The 22,317-nt window shown below is 38.4% G+C and overlaps 1 protein-coding gene across 1 annotated transcript in view; it reads left to right on the forward strand.

Moving 5' to 3' along the window:
• Window positions 1–6,687: 6,687 nt before the first annotated feature.
• Window positions 6,688–22,317, forward strand: part of ESR2 (estrogen receptor 2) — a gene marked incomplete at both ends in the record, with an annotated part of 30,988 nt that continues 15,358 nt past the window's right edge. Inside the window, 3 exons of the mRNA XM_084287632.1 lie at window positions 6,688–7,121; window positions 13,237–13,412; window positions 16,241–16,357. Coding sequence (XP_084143758.1) covers window positions 6,688–7,121; window positions 13,237–13,412; window positions 16,241–16,357 — 727 coding nt within the window. The remainder of the gene's footprint in view (window positions 7,122–13,236; window positions 13,413–16,240; window positions 16,358–22,317) is intronic.

The following is a 22,317-nucleotide window of genomic DNA, read 5'->3' on the forward strand; positions in this document are numbered from 1 at the left end:
CTTGCCCTCACTGGCATACATGCCAAAATGAGCCCCCACCCCATGTTTTGGAGCTATGGGGGGTCAGACCCTCAGGTGGTACACTGTCTTCTGCAGAGCTAAATCGGTTCACGTTATTTGGGTATAAGACTTATTTGTCTACCCACCTACCTAATCTTGTTGCGTGTAGATTGCCAGGGTTCTGGGTTTTAGGGGCAGCTATGACCTTACTCTTTTGTCTGCTGGCCAAGGGGCTCTTAATCTCATCACAGGTTTTTATGCCTGGTGATGGACAGCTGCTGCCAGGGAATCTCTCATCTATACTTTCCTCAGAAAGCAAGACAGGCAGTGTCTCTCCCTGAGAGAATAGGAAGCATCAATTCCTGCTGTATTCCTATTGCTTGATTTGCTTGTTTTTCTTCACATATTGACTTTTTTTCCCCTCCTTTTCCTCTCCTAAATTTCTGTCTGACATGAGTGCATTGCTGCTGGCATTGTTCTGTGTCTGCCTGCTGTATATCCTCACAGACCAGCCTGGGGGGAACTGCTGTGGGAACAGGGGATAAATGTGGTGGTATTTTCTGTTCCTGATTTATTTATTTAAGTGTCAGGATAGAGAATGGTGCCGGGAGATGTGGAATTGTTATAGGAGTAAACAAAAAGAACTTGACTGAAGTCAAAGAATTGCAGCCCCTGTGCCAGCTCATGTCTACACCGTGCCAATAACTAAGAGATGGTTATTCAGTAACCTGCTGAGTTGTGTAAAAGCCCTACTGGACAAAATGAGGCTATTTCTCCATATGTATTTGCACTTTTTGATGGCAGATGATTGAGCTTGGCACTCTGTTTCTCAGCAGAGTCATACAAATTAAACATGTCCCTCAACACAGGCTTTTGTAATGACTAAAAAACTGTGGGGTGGAGGAAGGCTCCTCTGCGATAGTTCTAGGGCATTCTCATTAAGGGAGAAATGGTGGTTGAAGAAAGTAATTCCTCATGGACACAAGGAACTGGTATATTCCCTGCTTTCTGCACAGAGCTATGATCCAATCATCAAACCAGCAATTAACTGCTCAGAATTAACTTCTTAAGAATTAGCTAAGTTAATTAGCACGTGCTGAGACATCTTCCCAAAGTGTGCTTCAGTGATACTGGATACAGACGTTCATCCCAGCTCAATGGAAACACGAGTCCTGGGTATAGGCCAGCCTGTACTGCTTTCTCCTGCCCTCCCTGACATCAGGAGGAGATGCTTTCTTTTAATAATATTGTTCTTATCAGACAAAAGCGATGTTCTGTGTAGTGGCTTTTGCCATGATACTACTGTAGGCTGAAGTGTGATTACAAAATCCTTGGATTAATCCTTGTAATTGCTACTTGTGTAATGGTTTTAATGGATACTGCTTTTGTAATGAAGCACGTTAGAATTTTCCCACCGAAATTCAAATATTCTTTTTGATACAATATGTATTTGAGTGTCCACACTGTACTTTCAAGTAATGACATGGAGAGCAAAGGAGTTGAAATCTCTGTTTGCATTTATATTCTTGAACTGGACAGCGGCTTTCTTTTTCTGGTCTGTAGGTTTCTTAGTTTATGAAATGTACTGAAGAAATGCAAGTCATAGAAATCTTAAGTCTCTTCTGAGGTCTGATAATATTTTAAGGGCCTGTAAAATGAAAGACTAAAACTACTGCAGTAAACCTTAATCCCAGTTTGAGTCAAGATCTGAAAATATTTCCTGTTATATACATACCTGCTAATGATCCAATTCCATTCCAGTATATATGACAGCTCTTTGCATGTAACATGAAGTGTTACATGGTGGTTATCCTTGGACAGGACCCATAGCTCTTCACTTCTTGAACAAAGTTGACAAGGTGGCCAATGTCCTGCGTAATTATCCTTTGTCGTGCTTCACTCTTTCCAGCACAGGTATAATGGAATTTCCTCTTCTATGAATGCCTCCAGCAGTGGAGGAACATAGCCATAAAAAAAAACAGGTAGGAAGAGACATCTGGAGAGCAACTAATCCAATATCCTTCTCCAAGTGAGGTCAGGTTGCCCAGAGTCTTTTTCAGCCAAGCTTTTTGGTATCTCTAAAGATGGAGATTTCACATCCTTCCTGGGTATCCTGTTCATGTTCTTAACAATTCTCATTATGGAGACTTTCTTCTTTTGTCCTACTGGAATTTCCCTTGCACTGATTTTCAGCTGTAATCTCTGGTCCTGGCTTGCACACTTCTGAAAAGTCTGTCTTTGTACTTCAGGTAGTAGAAGACTACAATTAAATCCTTTTTCAGCCTTGCATTCCTCTGGCGGAACAAACATGGTGACTCTTGGTGACTCTTGTGTAAGTCAAGCATCAGATCCCTGTAAAATTTATAAATGTTTAGAATAACCTAGAAGTTGTCAGTGTTCCCACTAACAAAGTCTAAGACAAGGCAGAGGGTGCTCAGTTTGCTGGAGCGTTTAAAACTATTATTACCCCCCTGCATTTAAGCTGCAATATTTTCTGCAGAGAAGGTCTTGATCTTGTCAGAAACAGGCTGTTGATTTTGCAGGAATGGATATGACATCTGAGGTCAGGAAAGACAGCTTTATTTTCCTTTTGCTTTCCTGTCTCCTGCTTGTTGCATCTAGTGCATCTCAGGTAATAATAAACTTGTTTACTTGTATGCCTTCTGTTGGCAGTATCTGGCACTGCTGTGTTTAATGAGTAATAAGCTCTCCACAAAACTTGAAGCACAAGTGCCTTTTTATGCATCAGCAATGACTTTCCTTTAATGATCAGTTTTTGAGAAAATGCATTGGTTTATTGTGGTGAAGTGCACAAAGTTTAACTTGGCAGAATATTAATAGAAAGCTTTGCAAGGTGAGTGAGGGGCTTAAGCTGCGGGGCGGTGGAATGCATGTTTGCTGAGTCACCTCTATTAAAACAGAAGGACGAATGATGATTATGCTTTAATTTAAACCTAGCAGAGAAAAAGGTCATCTTAATTCTCTATGACAAAAAATTTTTGCTCAAAATATGTGACTCGCCTAGAAAATTCTAAGCATGTTGTTTACGTTGATGGGATGGTGCCTGAGAACATCCATTGCTCTACTGTTTTCTTGCAGACTGTTGCGTTTTTCTAGGAAAAGCTATTGTATTGTTTCCAAGCAGGCTCTAAACCATGGCAGCTTGCCCTCTCTACCTACTTTTTCCTCTTTCTAAAGCTAAAAAAGTCAAATTAGTTACTTCATAAAGGGTTTTTTACAAAGATATTTGATATAGGTAATGTACAATAAACAACATTTGAGCATACATATACCCATTTGAGTTTGTTCAAATGGGTCAGATGGCTTAATTATTTACTCATGTATCTGTTTGACTACGACATCTAAACCAGCATTCTTGTGCTTGATCTGCCATTTGTTGCATGGTGACTGTCAAGATACATTGAGTTAAATATGTAGAGCTGTTTAAAGACCGGAAAACTTTTTTTTCTTTTGTGGAAAGCATTGACATTACTTTTTTTTTTTTTTTTTTTTTTTTTTTTTTTTTTTTGTTCCTACATCCTCATGGATAGTGGTGTCATCCTCTGTGTTCTGGAGCCAATGGAACTGTATTTTTTTATGCCAGATGTGAACCCTGTGCTTAGTGTATTGGATTTGTGAATGGTAAGTGTCAACCATTCTGTCTAATTCCTTGAGTATTTATTTAATGACATTTAATTTGCTCAGTATCTTGCTAAACTAAACTGACTTAAGTGGATTGAAACACTTGCAGTCTCCCAAGAAGACTGTATTTAAATAATAATAGATACCTGTTTTGTTTCTTTCTGGTATGGATCTAGTGCAGTGCTGATGGGTTAGATCTAGCTAACACACTTGTATTTGAGTCTTGCTTTTAAAACCTTTCCTCAGAGGAGGAGGAAAAATTGAGATAGGAGTTCCAGAGTCATGAAGGAGTTTGTTTCAGTTTAATGAATGGTGTTTACAGTAGGAGGATGTTATACCAGGATGGAATAAATTTATTGGCCATCTCCTTATTGTAATCCTCAGCTCAAATGTGGTCATGCTTCTTTCTGAGGTATTGAAGTTAGTGGAGTTTGTTTTCTGCAGCCTTAATTCTTAACTCTGGATACCTAAATCTGTAGTTCTTTAAGAAGCAGAACTCCACAGTCCAGCAGTCAGATTTCAGGACTTTATGAGCAATTCTGGATACTTTCTGCAGCTTTACTTGATTTGTGAGGGTCTGGGCTTCCCATTCTAAATTTTCAGGGTATGAGGAAATGTGAATGGCACGATCCCACATAGATCCATAGTCTACTGTGGTTAAACTATTTCTGCTAACCAAGTTAATTATCTTAAGCCAATGCTGCTGTTTTTCACTATATTGCAGTCTGTTCAAGACTGTGAGTACAGTTGTCTTTAACCTTCTGGAACCCAGAGTTCCTTCTCTTGTAAATAAGTCATGAGCAGTCTGTTTTTGAGGAAGGCTGTACTGATTTCTCATGCTTGTGTGGACTCCTCCCTCTAAAACTTCACTGTTGCTATTCATAAGTTCTCTGTATGCTTCTAACTATTGTGTGTTATCCTTTGGAAAGAACATAGCTGCCTATTTAGCAGGAGGTTATCTTCCATACCCCTCTGGTGGATTTCCTCTCTAGAAAAACACGACTTGAAGCTCAGCTGATTTCAATTCATAAAAGTATGTAGTATCAGCTCTGTGCTCTCTGTTTATACAGTGTTCATGCATGTATTTTCTATATTCACTGACTTCTATATTCACTGACTGAGAGAAAGTACACAGCAAGTTGCTTGCTGCCAAAGCTATTAACAGTATCTTAGCAGAATGTCTCTAGCTGATTATAACAGAGACGTGGTGGTTAAAGCCCTTCTTTCGGAAGGGCTCGGGTTTACTCTGCATTGTGTGGCCTTTGAAGGGGAGCAGGGAGATGCAATGCAGTCAGTTCCTGCTGGCCGGGGCTGGTGAAAACATTCCAGGCACTCCTGCAGAGTGTCCATACACACCCTGAGTACGTGCAGCCTCTGAGTTCCCCCAAAGTGTACAGCTTTACCTACCCACAAGCTTGAAACACATTTTGAATTCAGTGTGCTCGCTGGGCCCATTCATAGTAACAGCTGAAAATAGTCAAATAAATAAAATAGATTAAAAACAAATAATTTTTTAGTTCCGTCATTTTCTGTTTGAAAATTATTTGGGCTACCCACCCCCTAAAATGATCGTGAAAGAGCATTGGGATATTCAGTGCTTTTTGCAATGAAAATTGAATAATACTTTGTTTTTATTTTTCCTTAAGGGACACTGTGAAGCAACTGGCTAGGGCAAATAAGGCATGTAGATTGTGTGAGAAGTGAGGTCATGTTCTCCTGCTTTGTCTGCATCAGAGTTCCAGTGCAACAACTGCTGGACATAAAACACTGCTGAGATAACTCATTTTCCTGTTTCCCACAAAGGAAAAAACAGCAGCTGGGTCTGAAGTGCCTGAGATGATTTGAATGAATTCCTCATTCTTTCTAGTTATATCTCCAATTTTATCATCAGAGTGCAAAGTGAGAAAAACCCTAAACTATCGCTGAAACTTGCTATTTTGGAAAAAAAATTCTTATGTATTTCATGCTGTAAGGGGGCTATATGTCTGTCTTCAAAGGTGGAATGAATTGCACATGAAGCCCACAGTGAAGAATGAAAAACTGTAAAATACTACTATAAAAGTAATGGTTTCAGGACAGGGGTCATGTCTTAGGAGGATGGTTTGGGGGACTTTTTTTCCTCCTTTTTTCCCCCTCCTACCTCCAATAATATGGATATACCTAAATTGGGCAGAAAATAATTACTGCGGGCAAATTAAGGTCTCTTGATTGCTGATTCAGGTAGGAGGAAGGATGGAGAGTAGTCGCAAAGGGGATAGAGAATGCCAGGAAACTAATATTTCCTGACCTTGTTGAATTGCTTGAGTTCTGTGTTGTCAGCTTCAGAAATATCTGCATTTTGTGGCTTCAATTTCATAATGGCTCTGTTCAGAGGTGTATCTGAGTACCTCTCGGTGACAAAGATGCATTGCTTACTGACATCCTTCCTGTCTTCCTCCTCTGGGGAGAGGGATGCGCAGTGGAGTTCTGGTTTTGGAAGGTAAAGTGTGTGTGTGTATGTGTGTGTTCAAAATATCCGCAGTTACATGCTTGTGTTACTAAAGGGAAGGCTGAAGTAGTACACTCACGATGGGAGCAGGAGGTGGTGAGTTTTTATGACAATAATTGATTTCTCAGGGCGCTTACTCCACAGTTATGCAACCATGGGGTGATTTTGCCTCTTACATAGAACAGCTTTACCTTGGTCATAGCAAGTTGGTTAGGATCCAAGTTGTCACTGGCATCTTTGTTTCAGATTTCAAATGATATTTTTTTGTGTGTTGTTATTTTGAAATGGAATTTGTACTCAGTAAGTGTCTTAGCCTTTATTTTTAAGGAAGTTCTAGAAAGTTTTCTGTTTCTTAAAGGTAGTAAATTTGGCCACCAAGTGTTTAAGTGTGTTTGGTAAGTAAACTGTTTTCACAGTATATATTTTCTATTTCACTAATTCCCCTTTTGCTTTTACAAAAACGACATAAGACAAAGTTTCTTACTTTTTAATTCAACTTTTTTTGTACCTTAACATCTTAGGATGAATATTTAAACAAACATCAGTCTTGCTTCAAAATGTCCCTCTGCGCATCTTCTCACAAGGACTTTTCTCAGTTGCTGCCACTTCAGGATATTGGATGTAATAAAACAGAAATTAAAAACTCGCCCGCTGGTATCAGCTCTCCAGTTCCCTACAGCTGTAATCAGTCCACATTGACAGCAGAACACAGTCCAATCTATATTCCTTCGTCTTACGTGGAAAACAGACATGAATATTCTGCAATGGCGTTCTGCAGTCCTGCTATGATTAATTACAACATTACCAGTAGCTTTGGTGATTCAGAGAGTGCATCTGTGAGGCAAACGTCAAGCCCAAATGTGTTATGGTCTGCTCCTGGCCATCTCTCCCCCCTGACACTGCACTGTCAGTCATCGCTTCTCTACGCGGAGCAACCCAAGAGCCCGTGGTGTGAAGCAAGACCAGTAGAGTCAGTGCTACCTGTGACCAGGTGAGTAACAATCACTTGTTTAAAACTTTGCTAACAATTATTTGCAGCTTCTTTAATTCTAAGTCTCTCTTTCTTTCTCTCTCTCTCTCTTTTTCTAACATTTGACCTCTATGTGTTTTTCTGTCTGAAAAACAAAGCAAAACCATAAAACCTCTACCAAACATCAAATCAGTCCTCTTACTTTGCTTTTTTTTTTTTAATATAACTTCTGAAATAGGATTTCTTTCTAATGGCTTCTTAGAAAACTATGCAGTGACATAACGTACTGTAAATGCCTTCAATGTAGGTATTACTGTGAGTAAACCAAAGTTGAAGGCTGCTGGGTACTACTTTTAATAAAAATGAATTTTGCTCTGGCAGATTAAGTCCTCTGGGTGAAATAAATAAAGGTTTATTCTATTTTCCTTTTCACAAAAATTGTTTCATTTCCATTTGATTTCCATTTTACCTGGATTTTTTTTTCTGCATTGAATAGTTATAAAGGTTTTCGTGAACTTAGAATTTAAAGGAAAGTTTGTCTTTTTTGTTTGTTTGTTTGTTTGTTTTTAATATTGACAGTCATGCCATACCATAAATCATGTTCAGAAGAGTGTTGTTACTGAAAAAGACTTTTTCTTGTTGCTCCTTTGAACTGACTTTGTATAAAGGCAATATGATCAGTAGCTTCACAGGCTAAATTTTTCAGCAATAAAACTATTTGCAAAAAGTCTTCCCATGCTGCACATTCACGGATGTTACAAACCATAACATATTTGCACATCGTCAGCTGATAAAATTACTCCATTCATGTTCACAACAGCTGTTTTATGGATGAAAGCACGAGGCATCGCGGGTGCTGTTTCTGTTCTACCAATTGCGTATTTATTCATAGGGCTCTTTATTTAACTGCAGCAGTGATTGTCAGTATGAAAACCAGTACATCCTGGCAAAAAATCTAGTTCAATTACTAATAAAGGACTTGCATTATTTTTGATACTACCCACATTCCTTCTGCAATGGGTGGGCCCTGTGTTGTCTGCGCAGGGGTGAGGCATGAGATCTAAGTCTGCTTCAGACTCGTGGACTGCAAAAATATGCAGTGTGGCCACTTGAATAGTCTGCCTTTGGAGTCAGCAGAGAAACAGGCAGTTCTGGAGTGCAAACTTGCTTCAAGTGTAGGTGTGTGGATTGGGAGAGGCTATTTGAATTGCACCTGTATACAAAAGGATTCCCTGAGCAGGTGTCCAGTAAATGGGGCTAACATCTGAACTCTTCCCACTTTGGTTAATGTTTCAAAACAGACAGGTGTGGGAAAGCTGCTGTAGGATAGTGTTCTAAGCTGTCCCGATGGTGTGACAGCAACGAGTAACCCAACACCAAGAGCTCTGCATCTGCTGCTCTGCAGCATGCTCTCTACATAGGCAGAAGGGAAGCCAAGCCTGTCACTCTGGTGTTCAAGTAACTATGTCTTATGCCTTTTGTACAGATTCCATGGACTATTGCTCCTGTAACTGATGATGACTTTATTTAAAGGGGAGAAATCAATGAAACTTGGAGTCTAATTTTATGTATGGTCTTTGTCTTTCAGCAAAAAGTAACTATTATATTTCTTGCTAGCTGGACCTTTTCAGTGGTTAGTTTTTCTCAGTAGGATGCATTGTAACCCCCTGTGTCTATAGGAGTTGTAAAACAAACAAATAAAAATGTTTAATTAGACATGCAAACACAAAAACCAAGAGCTGTAGTTCCCTTCTTGTGGCTACCTGGGCTGAAATAAAGATGTATTTTCTTTTTATCCTTTGGTGAGGTCTTAAACTAATGTCATGAACATTGTATTTATTGCCATGGGAACAATGACTGTGACACTACATCTTCGTAGATTATACCTTGAAGGAAGAGTTCTTGGGATTGAAACTTAAAGGAATAGCTCTGGGGGAAGGGAGAGACTAATGCTGCAAAGTGTAAGTAATTTTAAACAGCGTTGTAGTTCAAGAAAAAGGGGGGGTTGTTTGAATGATGAATAAGAAAACATTACCACATGTTTAGGTCTGTTATACAGTTTATTTTACATTTAAAAACAAAGCAAAAGTCTCACTGTGAGAGGAGTTTATTTTCCCTGGGTGTAAACTTCCATTAACATTAGCTAAACTAATGTAGTCCACCTTGCTGCAGCTGATCATTGTGTCATTTGGACCTTCCTGTAGATCAGCTTGAAATAAGAAACTTGAATTCTGTGCATTCCTGTTCCCTGCAAATAAGTTCATTATATGAAAACAGAAGAATTTTTATTTAACTTTGCTAAATGTTATTCACTGTGGCCTTTTCTACAACAGTAGTTCATCAAAAACAAACTGTTATTCCATGTAAAAAAAAAAAAAAAAAAAAAAGACATGAGTTTTTAGATCTCCTTTTTTTGTTGTTGTTTTGTTTTGTTTTGTTTCTTCAGCAAATGGTGGGAATTTAGTGATCCAGACTCCATTTCTTTCTTTTCTATGTCCTATAGCTAGTGAAGATAATATAAATAGTGTCATAAATTTTGTTGGTGCAGAATTGGTGTATCCAAACACTCCTTTTGTATTAAAATGAAACAAAGAGAAAAGGAATGTGACAGTGTAATTATATGATATTTAGGAGTAATCTGGCAGGGAGTCTGAAATTGATTTCTGCTTTCATGCCCTAACTAAAAGGTTTTTTTATTAAAGAAACAAAAGGTTTAATTTTAAAATGGACAGATATAATCTTTTTAAAAATTGTTAGGAAACTTTAATAAAGGTGCCAGATTGATTCTTCTGGAACTTAATTTGTTCCTCCCTTCTACTATTTTCCTTGTACTTCTGACTAATTGCAGAAAGTAAGTAAAGGTTTGTGCAGGCCAGCAACGCTTGCTTGATTACAAATTATTTAGTAACTACATTTGCCTTGTTCACTGTGCACTAATATTTTATTTATGCATTGTTTAAACTCTGCTCTGAAACTATAATTATTTGTTTTATCTTCCTATGCTATTGTTTTTTAATTGTGTTAATTCTGTAGAGCACTCAAAAGTATCTTGAAATCTCTCTGAAGTGATGGATTGGCATTTCAATTTTATGATGAAGGAGTTAGAGATTAAGCAATAATATGTCCCTTAATCTTCAGATACCCATGGCACAATTTTCATCATATTAATCAGTATTTGGAGCAGAACCTGTGCTCTGGAGATATAAATATTGATAGTTTTGTGATATTAACACCTCCAGAAGTTATGGTGGAGGGAGTCTCTAGAAAGTGAGGAAGATAAAGACTGAGAAGTATTCTGCAGCTGACTTTTAGCCAACATCTTCCATGTGTTCTGGGAGAGAAAGGGAGAGGTTTGAATTCCTTGGAGCAAAACTCAGTAACTATAAGACTCTCCTTGGACTTCCAGCATGCTAAACAGGGCAAAAGTATGAGCACAGGAAGCAACAGTCTCAGATACAGCCTTTGTCATTGTACGGCTTATGTTCATATGCGATTGAATCATCTCCAGGCAGTGAATGAGCCAGTGGCTTGTGGGAGGGAAGTCTATTAAATGATAAAATCTGAACTGTTAATTTTTAACTTCACAATTTTTTGCTTTGTTGTTGTTGTTTTTCTAGCTTTTTTTTTTTTCCCTATCTCTTTATAAAGTACAATAGTTTAGGTTTTAAAAAAAGCAGGACATGCAACAAATGCTATGAGTAAATCTGGCTAATTGCCACAGTTCTTAATTTTTAATAAGAAGTTGAATTTAGACTCAAATTTTCCAGGTGTAGCATATGCATCAAACACATGCTGTGACAGAACTCAGGACTTGGTGATCCTTTTGGCTCACTTGCAACTTGTGGAAGCTAGAAGGAATTAAGAGATGTGATAGATATTGAATAACCTAAATAGTTCTGCTGATTCCCTCTCCTTTAGGGTAATCATCTTGTCACTGTTGATGACTAGTAGGAAATCGCTGACTTGTTACCTTCCAAAAAAAACTTACTTCTCTTTAGGGAAGCATAATATCTCTATATAGAAACCATGATCATAAATAGAGAGCAGCCAGGGTACATCCTCCTTTTTCCTACATCCTTTCATGTAGCACTTTTGTGGGCACACAGCCAGCTATGGCCAGTTTTAGCGGAGGACCTGGCAGCTTAATCATCTGCTGAGCATGCTTGAGTACTCCAGCCACACAAGCGATGGGAAGCGGCCTCTAACCATGTGTGAGGCTACCTGTTCTGTTTCATCATTTGTATGGCTAAGCTGCCCCATCACGAGGTCCTCAGGGAAATGAATACGTACCTTAAAGCTCTCGACTATTTCCTAGCTCTGTTGTCCTTAAAGACAACAATAACAAAATGATTGGTTTTGAACCTCCTGCTGCACTGCCACAGCTATCGCCGATGAGCAGATTTCATGCCCGTTGAGCCTGCGGGAGGGATTTGTTCCAGACTGCTGCTCTGCGTGCAAGCTGTTTGCCACAGCCTGTGGAAGTCACGTAGCTTGCATGTGTGCGGGGTGGCTGACGCTTCTTTCTAGAGAATGAAACACTCGCAATGGCTGGAAGGTAACAAGCAGCACTCCTTGGTGAGATGTTACAGTGTGTACTTTTTCTGTATTTTCATCCATAGCATCTCTGTGCTTTAACAAGGGCAATAAACATAGTTTGCTACAGCATATCAGTCAGTCACTGAGACGCTCTCCAGCTGATACAGATTCTCTTCTGATTCTCACAATTGGATCTTGATTCCCAAGTACAGCTTAGAAATATATCTCTGCTACTAAAGTGAAATGCCAAATTACTTTTTCTTCCAAATACAGGGAAATAGAAAAGAATAGCAATGTGTTTTCCTCTTTGCTTTAGCAGCACGTTAGGTATGTGTGATACAGCTCCTTTATTCTAAGGGAGAGTGACATTGGGCTTCCTTCTGTGGCAGAAGGGGAAATATTTAGTGATTGATAAATCCATTAACTGTGTATGTAACCAGAGACCAGGGCCATTAAACATCTAACCACCTTTATTTCCTGTAACATCTGAATAAATGAACATTTAAAAAAGAAAAATCATTATTACTGTTGTTTAAGGAAGCTTGCAGTAACTTATTTCTTCAATAAATACTGTAACTTTCCTGTTTTGGAATTTGCTGAGAAGCACCTTTTTTCCTTTCTGAATCTTCTACTAGAAAATTGTAGCGTGTTCTCCTCAAATACTTGTAAACTCAATGATTTTTCATTGGCATGTGGGTGTGTTTGTTCTTACCTCCTGTCATGAAACCGGCACAAAGTCTACTTTTAACATGTTAGTTAAAGCCTCTTCAGCAGCACTTTCAACATATTTCTGCTGTTCTGTTTAAACTTGCTCTCGTTGGTGAACAGGTTTCTTCTGCTCTAGAGCACGTTCTTCACAAGTCACAGATTGTGCCACCTGCTGTCTTATTCAAACTGAAGTTTCTTCTCTTTAATACTGCTGAAGGCAGTAGAACTCTGCAATTTCTAGTCTGTGCCTCTGAGCTTAAGTGTGTACCGTTAAGTTCACTCTACAGCTTCCCTTTTGTCAGGCTGCTACTGAGAGTTTGTACGTGGCAGTATTTTCTCTCTAGCTAGAAACTGTATTGACCACGAAGGTAAGACATGCTAAAACCACCAAGAAAACAAGGTCCAGAAAGTATACAATGGATATATTTCCTATGCCTAAAACCTGCCTTACTGACAATCTTAGTTCCTTTCCTCTTGCTGTTTGTTTACAGGATCTTGGTGTCAGGAATTGGCTGTTATTTCATGTTATTGTCCCATTCTAATTTTAATCCAGTTGCTAAGAATAGTTCCAATGAGCTGGGACTATTTGCAGCACTTCAGAAATGCAGGCATCTTATTAATTTAAGTGGAGAAAACATTTTTACTGATGTTGTTTCTCCATCATTCTTGTATTTGGACTTTCTTTTACTTAGCGTTTCCATTGTTAGGGTGATCAGTGTGGGTAGTCACCTTGAAGAGAAAACTTTGTTTTATATTATGACTTGATCTTGTAGACTCAGATTTACATTTAATGTGAAAAATAATGAAACCCTTTGCTAGATTTATGTAGCTATGACAGAATTAGATTTATTTTTTTACTTTTTTTATAACATGTTTTTTTTTTCTCTATCAGAGAGGCGTTAAAAAGAAAAACTAATGGCAATGACTGTACAAGCCCAATTGCAAATAATCCTGGTTCAAAAAGAGATGCCCACTTCTGTGCAGTCTGCAGTGACTATGCTTCAGGATATCACTACGGAGTCTGGTCATGTGAAGGCTGCAAAGCATTCTTTAAAAGAAGTATTCAAGGTAGGTAAATCAGCTTTCGGTAAGTTTGCTCAGATAAATTCTTTCATATGATGAGAGATTGCAGTGGTTGATCTAGTAGTGAGTTAATCTAAAATCCTTGTGTATGGTGATACATGCAGAAAATAGAGCAACGTGATTTGACTGCTTTATCTTTTGGTTCTTACGTGATCAAGATCTGGAAACATTACAGAACAAACAAATGATTTCTTTAGAGAAGAGGTGGAATACATGGCATGGGAGAGCCCTGCAGCAAAGGCCGCCATGGAGATGGCACTGCACACCTGTGAATCTGATGGCAGTTTGTGTCCCAAAGTAGACACAGTAATTGTGAATTTCTTACAACAGACACAGCTAGAGTAGGTAATTGTCTGAAGACTTTGCTTGCAAGGAACTATTCCTGACAGGAGCACATTGCCTGGAGCTGTTGTCATAGCATATAATACCCACACAATATGTAGGATACAAAAATGTGTAGTAAATACTAGTTACAAACCTGATTATTATTATTTTTCATTCATCCTGCTCCTAAGGCTTACAATGCAGTATTTCTTACTCTGCTATATCTCTCCTTCTAAGGTCACCACTTCAGTGTTTAAATTCTCAAATATTTCTTATTTAATTCTGATTTGCTGAGTGGCTGCTCCATGGTCGTTATCACAGCCTACAGGCAATGGCTTATGCACCATACTGCAGATTTGGATCACTTTAGCTCTTTAACCCTGGCCCTGGTTACTATGTACTTTGGCTTCATCTGGGACCTCTTGGTGGGAAACTTGGTTAGACTGACATTGGATACTAACTGCAGATGCTTAACATAGAATCTTCTGTCCTTTTTTGGCCTGTAATGTTCTCTTTCTCTTCTTCACAAGGCCTTCAGAAATCTTGAGGTGGATTTTTTTTGGCTCAATGTGGCAGAATTGGTGTCACCATTAGAATCAAACTTAATTCAAATCTTGTTTACCTTTTCAACTTATTGTGCAAGTTCTGCTTGGGTGACTAACAATTTCTATGAACTATTGCGAGTTCTTTTGATTTTTAACATAATTGAAGAGAACTTTGTCTCCAGTTCATCACAAATGAATACTGAATTTGATCTCAAAGTGTTTTCTGTCAGGAAAATTATTTGCCTGCTCTTGTGTTGCTCACATGTGCTTTAGCCATGAACAAGTTACCCACTGTGGCTTTTTATACACCTTAATGTACCCTGTCAGGTAACATTTGTTTGTAATTCAAATAAATGAAAGCAAGTTCTTGGCATAAAGCACTATCAAGCATTCAGTTGCAACAGTTGTTATAAAGGATGTTGCTTATAAAAAAAAAACAAAAACTTCTGGGCCTACCACAGCCCAGCATTTAACAACTGGGCTATGGTAGGCCCAGAATTAGTATTAAATGATATGACTGGATAAACGTGTGTGGTCTCCTCTGCTTGTCTAAGTTTGTAGCATAGCATATTGGTCCCACATCTCCGAACATCTGCCTGCAAACAAAATTATCCCAAGGCCACAGGAGTTTAAAACCCTTTTATACTCTTGTGTGCTTGGATTACAGTGCAACAGTGAGCCTCTTCCTCCTTTTCCCCCATGTTGTGTGAAGAGTGATAAACAGTAATTTGTTTTTCAGTCTTATCTGCCAGTAGGAAATAGGACAAACTGTAACCTGGTCTCTTCTTTTTAAAACTCTGTCAGTTCAAAAATTCAAGGCTAATATTATTTTAATTTTGCAAGGAAATAGTCACAATGGTTCAGTTAAATAATTATGCTTGGGGACATGAACTATTGGACTTGCTCATGAATCAAGGCAAAACAAATCAACAAAAAAAACCCACATACTTGTAGACTCCTCTATCTTTGCCTGATGTATTCTTAACATTTGAAAAAAATAACTTTGAAAAGCAACTTGACAGAAAAAAAGATTACAAAATGTAAATGATTGAATATTATTTGCATTCTTTGGTAACTACTGCAAGAGAGACTTCCAGTATTTGGTAGTGGGTGATTTGATTGTATTTAGACCAAGATCATAGTTGAATCTAGTTTATATTAATAAACTTCTGGACTTGATTATTGGATTATTGGTTGATAAAATAAAACAATGTAAAAGGGAGGGAGAGGGAGATGTGGGGTGAGGTGAGATAGAAAGGGAAGGCAACAAAAAGCCAGTATTGGAAACTGATGCAAATCCGACAAAAACTTGTCCAGTTTCTACTTTATTTTGTATTATATAGTATGCATTAATTTATGTTAGCCTTCTTTCTCTCTTGGGATGCTTTTTTTTTTTCTTTTTCCTTTCTTCTTTCTTTTTTTTTTTTTTTTTTTATTTAACTTTAGTTAGGGTCAGTTCTCCAAAGGCTTCCTCATTCCTGGAACTCACCGTGTCAGACAGAAAGAGCTCAGTAAATAGAGCTGTAGTTTCCTTAAATCTTGCAGGACTGAGACTGTATATACTGCTATTTTCAACTGTGCAGAGGAAAAAATCTTCTATCTGCCATCTGTAGAATCTCAAAATACAGTAAGAAATTGGAGATTGAGAGTAAACATCTACAAGAACATATGTCCCATTTTCAAAAATGAGTTGGTATTAGAGGATGCTTGGTTATCTAGCAGTCACCAGTAAATGCTGGTCTACATTGTCTGGTTACTTGTGAGGCCACAGATTAACATCTTCAATATAGCATAAATACATATTTGCATAATTTAAATTAATGGAGCTTAGATATTTGCATAAGACAAAGTTGAGATGCTTAAAATCGAGAAGATTCTGGTATGGGAAATGGCCAAGAGAGATTGATGGAGATGTTAAATTTTCTCTCATGTACTCTACTGCAGGACATAATGATTACATCTGCCCAGCTACCAATCAATGCACCATAGACAAAAACAGGCGCAAAAGCTGCCAGGCATGCCGGCTACGGAAATGCTATGAAGTGGGAATGATGAAATGCGGTGAGTTTTTTGTGTCAGTGTTTCTTGACTGGGTTTTAACTTCTCTTTTCCTTCAGCCAATGTTGTACAGCTTCCCCTTGGAATCCTAAGAAGGCATGACAAGGCAATTAGAGCAAGGTTTAAGCTGGTTTTGTATGTAGGAATGCTCTGATTCTTAAAGCAGAAAAAGAGTTTTATTTTCAGAAGAAAACCTATGGGAAGGAGCAGGGAGTAGGTCAAATGCAGGTAAACCATAGCTCCTCTGCTGAGCTCTGTGAAGACACCTTATTTGTATCTGCAGAATGGGAACCCAGGAACTACTGCTGCCTGAGCCTCAAGTCAAACTGAAATCCCTTATAATATGGGGTAGATGAGCCTGTACTGTGTTGTCTGTTTGAATGTAATGAAAGAACAGCAGCACTGCTTCAGAGCAGTAGTAAATTAACCCAGTATCCTGCCTCCAGAGGTGACAGCGTGAATGCCTAGTGAAGAGTAAGTGAGAGCTAAGTGAAGCTACTGATGAAAACTTTGAAGACAGAAGAGGTTTGTTTCCTTTAATAGGACTCAATGGAAAAATCAAATAGTAATTTGTACAGTGTCCCGCTTTTAGTCCTGAAAAGTCCTAGCACCTACAATGTCCCATAGCAAGGAGTTCTGCAGCTTGACTACATGCTATTGTTGCTTCATATAGTTTCCCCAGTGTACATATCAGAAATAGGCTGGGAAAACATTACATAGCAAAACTAGAGTGGAAGGAACAAGGTCACTGTGTCTGGTCCTCAGTGATTTGCAGGCATGCATCTTATTTCATCCCATTTAATGCAGATATCTATTTCTATTTCAAGGCTAGACAGTGTTTTCACTCTCCCACTGTTCTGATCTGAAGTCTGTTTGCAGAATATTATTTCTTTCATTAAGAATATTCTTATGAATACCAGTCTGCATTTATTGCTGAATGTTTAATGCCCATTTATTTTTGTGGCAACAATGTGTTGTAGCTTAGAGGCTCTTTTCTTTGTTGTTAATGCTCTAGGTGTATTTATGGACTACAGTCATATCCCCTCACAACCTTCTTTTATTATGCTAAATAAACCAAGCAATTTCCTCTTCTTGTAAAATAGGACAGTAGACAGATTTTTGGAAGTTAGGGTAGCTTGTCCCTCAGTATGCTCCAGGTTGGAATAATCCTTTTTGCACTTGAGTGACCAGAATCATGGAAGGTATTCCTGTAAACTCTCCTCCCTATAATAGCATTAAAACTTATCTGTTCCTGCAGGAGGTTTTCTCTGCATGCAGCCCAGGATCCTGTTTGCCTTTTCCATGATTGCATCATGCTGATAGTTCATAATCATTCAATGAGCTGTTACTATTGCAACATCCTTGTTCATTTCTAGCTGAAAACTCCCATCTTAGAGCAACAATTTCAACTGTTCCTTGTATTACTTTTGTACTCCTGAAGCACATTTAGTTTCTGTTGCTCAAGTCAGCTAGGTCTTTCTATATGAAGTTCCTATCTTCTGCAGCAATGATGCATCTCAGCTTTGTCATTGTTTTTCATTAATATGTTCTTAGATACCTTTGCTGTCTGGCCTCCAGAAAGGAAAACCCTACCCTTGCAAAGAAGATTCCTTTTGAAACTTTAATTTCTGAACAATGTTGGTATCATTTGTTCATCTTTATGCCTGAGAATTTTACTCATTGTGTAAATCTCTCTGAGAGTGTTTTCTATCAAGATTCAGCATTGGATTTGGAGAGCTTTTGAAAGGATTGATTCTACTATAATATTATAAGATGGTTCTCCACAATGCTTTCCTTAAATGAATCCTTTTATTCTTATTGTCCAGGAAGTCCTGGTTTGTGATTAGGCATCATAGACACTAAGGTATCACAAGTAATAAAAGATGATAATATGTAATTATGTCTTAGTCCATGTTCCTTTTAATCTTGTCACATAATCATAAACATTTTTTACTTCAATATGTTTATAGGACGTTAGTGACACTTTGAAACTTATAAATGTCTTCATTTTTATATTAGATATAATAGATTTGTCTATTATATCTATCTAATACATTAAATATAATAAATAACAGGAGTTATATTTTAAAAATAATTAGTTTTCTAATTAGTTTCAGTAGCACTGAAATTTGAGAATCCTGAGAGTAAAATTTGAGAATCTTAAAAATTTAATTTGACAAATATATATATATATAAATTACATTTGCTAATTGAAGCAGAATTGCATGAATTACCTGATGAGTTAAGAGGCATCTGTGAATGACAGACATTTAAATGAGACAGATTTTAAGACTGTTATTTCTTGCATGAAACATAAATGACACTTCCTGCAGATCAGAGTGATTATCTTCCATTTTTTTTCTTCTTAGAGACATGTTTTAATACCACTTTTGTACTGTAGAAAGCCATAAAAGAGTACATTTTCTTTTTAATGAAGGCTTTTCCCAAGTCTCTGTGCTTTTCCCAGGTCACTTAGTGAATGCATTGGTTCACTGCTGCTAAAACCCTGCACAGGATAGAATGGTTTGTAAAAGCGTATTTACTCAGCAGAGACTTGTTGTCCAGCAGAAGTGATAAAAGAGCCTCAATTACCACTTTGCCAGTTTATGAAAGCTTGCCATAAACTCCACACTGTTTGCATGAAATCTTTAAATCCTCATTTTGTATATTATCAATGGATGGCTTGGCCAAAAAAAAAAAAAAAATGTGTGTTTTTATATATTTGTGTATGTTTCTGTGGGTAAATGCACTTGGGTAGTACATGCCATCTTTAAAACAGTTGGAGGTAGTAGGAAAATGTTGCTTTGGAGTTTCCTGGTCTGAAATTCTCTTGGGCGTCATTGCATTCATAAACATAGAGAAGTCAACTTGACAAGCCACAGGTATTTCAGAAGAGGCTTGGAGGTGCTTAATATCAAGGTGATAATGGATTTTCTAACAGAACATGTACCACCACTTCCAAAAGCACAGGGTCTTGGATGCTGCATCTCTAAATTTATCTGCAGGAAGTTTGTGTTGCCTACTGTTCCAATCAAGAAAACTGTTGCAAATTTTGGCATTAGGCGCAATGGTAGAAAATTAATTGCAAAACACTGTCACCAGGAACAAGGAAAACAGAGTTAGTACAAATTTATTAAAAGTAAATTCTGCTCTGCAAATCTCAATAAAATTGATCAGGATAAAACAAATCTTCTCTTAGAGCTTTCTGGTGTTTACCTGGGGATCCTGAAATGGACTAGGCTGATTGTCCAAGGTAGTAAAGAAGAGAGGAGTTGCTTCATTACTTTACTGTAGCCACTCTGTGAGCAGCTGAACTGCTGCTTTTCTCTTTTTGCTTTCTGAGGCAAACATTCTTCCATAAGAAGACTTCAGTTTCCCTGTTGTCCCTATTGGACTAGACTTACTTTTCCAAAGAAAGATTGGTTTTGCACCCTTCCCAACAAAATGTGGAAGCTGAGAGGTCGTACTAAAAACTGATGGATAGATACTGCCCTGAATACTGGCACCATTCCATAAGTTTGCAGAAAAAAAAATAATAAGACTTCTATGTGGGGTCATACAAAATGTGAAGTTCAGGATTTAGCTCTTTTTCTCCTGTATTTGTCTGCTGCATGCAGTTTCTAGATAGCACTTTGAAATACTGTAAATTGCTTTTCACATAGAAAGTGAATGGGGAAAAATGTTTCGAGGCATTCTCTGGACATCAGATGTATTAATTGTATTTTAGCTATTTTAGAAACCATTGCAATTTCAGCTCTTGTTCTCATATGTCCGTGGCAGACAGCAGCTTCTTTGTCAGTAGGCCTGGTCTATGAATACAGGCATATTCACCAGAACACTTTCACTTGCTTTCAAAGGTGATTTGAGTGATAATGGTTTACTAATGTATACTTGAGAACAGAAATTTTTAAGCACAAACACTTAGAAACTGATTATAATATATTCAGTGGTAGATTCTGCAATTCCTGCTGAACTGGCTAGTTACAGAAGCAGTTGCCAGGGACCAAAATCAATGTTAAGAGTAACATGCCCACCATATCAGACAGACATTTGCAATTTTCAAAGAATTTGTAAAGAACATGTTGATTTAAAAAGGGTGTGTTCTACTGTCAACAACACCTGTTGTGATTTATTCATGGTTGAGTGAACAACTGACTCATTATAATGAGCAAACATAGAATATCCCCAGTCATAAGAGACCCACAAGGATCACTGAGTCCAACTCCTATCTCCACACAGGACCACCCAAAACTCAGACCCTCTGTCTGAGAGCATTGTCCAAGTACTTCTTGAATTCTGTCAGGCTCGGTGCTGTGCCCACTGCCCTGGGGAGCTTGTCCCAGTGCCCGGCCACCTCTGGGTGCAGAATCTTTCCCTCATACCCAGCCTGACCCTCCCCTGTCCCAGCTCCATGCCGTCCCCTCGGGTCCTGTCGCTGTCCCCAGAGAGCAGAGCTCAGTGCCTGCCCCTCCGCTCCCCTCGTGAGGGAGCTGCAGGCTGCCATGAGGCCTCCCCTCAGCCTGCTCTGCTCTGGGCTCAACAAACCAACCGACTGATGTGTCTCATTTCTTATGTTCTTCTGATCACTTACGGTGCTGTAACTGGAGGTCTTGCATCCAGCATTCTCAGCTGAATACAGGTATTTTCTTGTGCAAAGAATTGTTCTATATAAGAAGAGCATTGTAGGAAGAAAGAGGGATTTGATCATCTTGTGCACTACTCCAATTGCCTGAATTACCTTTATATGAATGAATATTAGCTATTAAGTATATTTAGTGGGTTTGTGGTAAGGTCAGTTACAGTCCCTAACCTTAGAAACTTTGTTTTATTGCTGTGTCTTTACACAGACAGATCCACATCTCTGTTTCTAGTTAAGACAAACATCAAGCTGGTCTATAGTTACTCCTCACATATTTTTATAAACAGACATGCCTTTTGGATGCTAATAGATGGACAGGCAAATTTTTTTCAGTCCTGCCTAAACTTTGCATTTAAATGGGAAGTAGAAACGTTCCTTTACGTGGTTTAAATGTTGTATTAATTGGAAAGGCTGCTAATTCCTGACAGGTCAATTGACTGGCAGCCTTAAATGTAGTTTTCTTAGATGTGTAATCTTACAGAGCACTCTCTCTCTCTCTTCCCCCCGCTCTCCCTTCCTTCCTAAACACAAACAGAATAAATTTTAATGTGGAAATAAATGGTATCTCTTTTAATTACCGATGAGCTATTTTATGCACACTGCTCAGTGAATCAGGCTTTGCCTCCTTTGGCAATATACATTGATTAAAAATACAAACAAAAATTCAGCATCCTCTTTCTTTTCCTTTTTTTTTTAACCCCTCCCCCCTTTCACAACTCCTTTTTTTTCCTTTTCAAACGAGCTGAGGACAGCTGATTAGAGCATGCTGAGTCCCACAGGAGTGCACTTGGTTCACTTCAGTGCTGGGAATTGAACTAGGATCGATGAGCTGGTTGCAAGTGCTTGCCTGAGCACTCGCTGCTTCTGGCAGGTGTCTCTGAACTGCTGGAATTTCTTCCTTATTGTCTCGCCAGATGTCTCCTCATCTCCACAGCTCATTCTTAAACCAGTAGTTTTTCTGACTTTATTGTTTTAGATATGGTCCCTTCAGCAAACTCAACAACTCTTCCCTGTGTTTAATTTAAAGGCTGCTGTTCCTCATGAGCCCTCTTTTAGAGGGATTCACGTCTCCACCAGGTACTGGAGAATAAAACCAACGCATGCCACGGAACAGCTGGCATTTTCTGCCCAAGAAAATGCCTCCTCCCCCCTGTGTCTACCTATGGCTTTTAGTCCCTCTGTGCTATTTTTCTTGTTTAGCCCTTCAAGATGCCCTTGTTCAATGTGTTTCAGCATTCTGAATAGTAAAACCTGGACAAGGTGTTGCTTTCTGCTTTAGTTGAGTTATCTCCTGTTGGTACAGTCTCTACTATGGACATTTATA

This window comes from Netta rufina, assembly GCF_964035555.1.
Source record: "Netta rufina genome assembly, chromosome: 5".
In the NCBI taxonomy this organism is placed as follows: domain Eukaryota; kingdom Metazoa; phylum Chordata; class Aves; order Anseriformes; family Anatidae; genus Netta; species Netta rufina.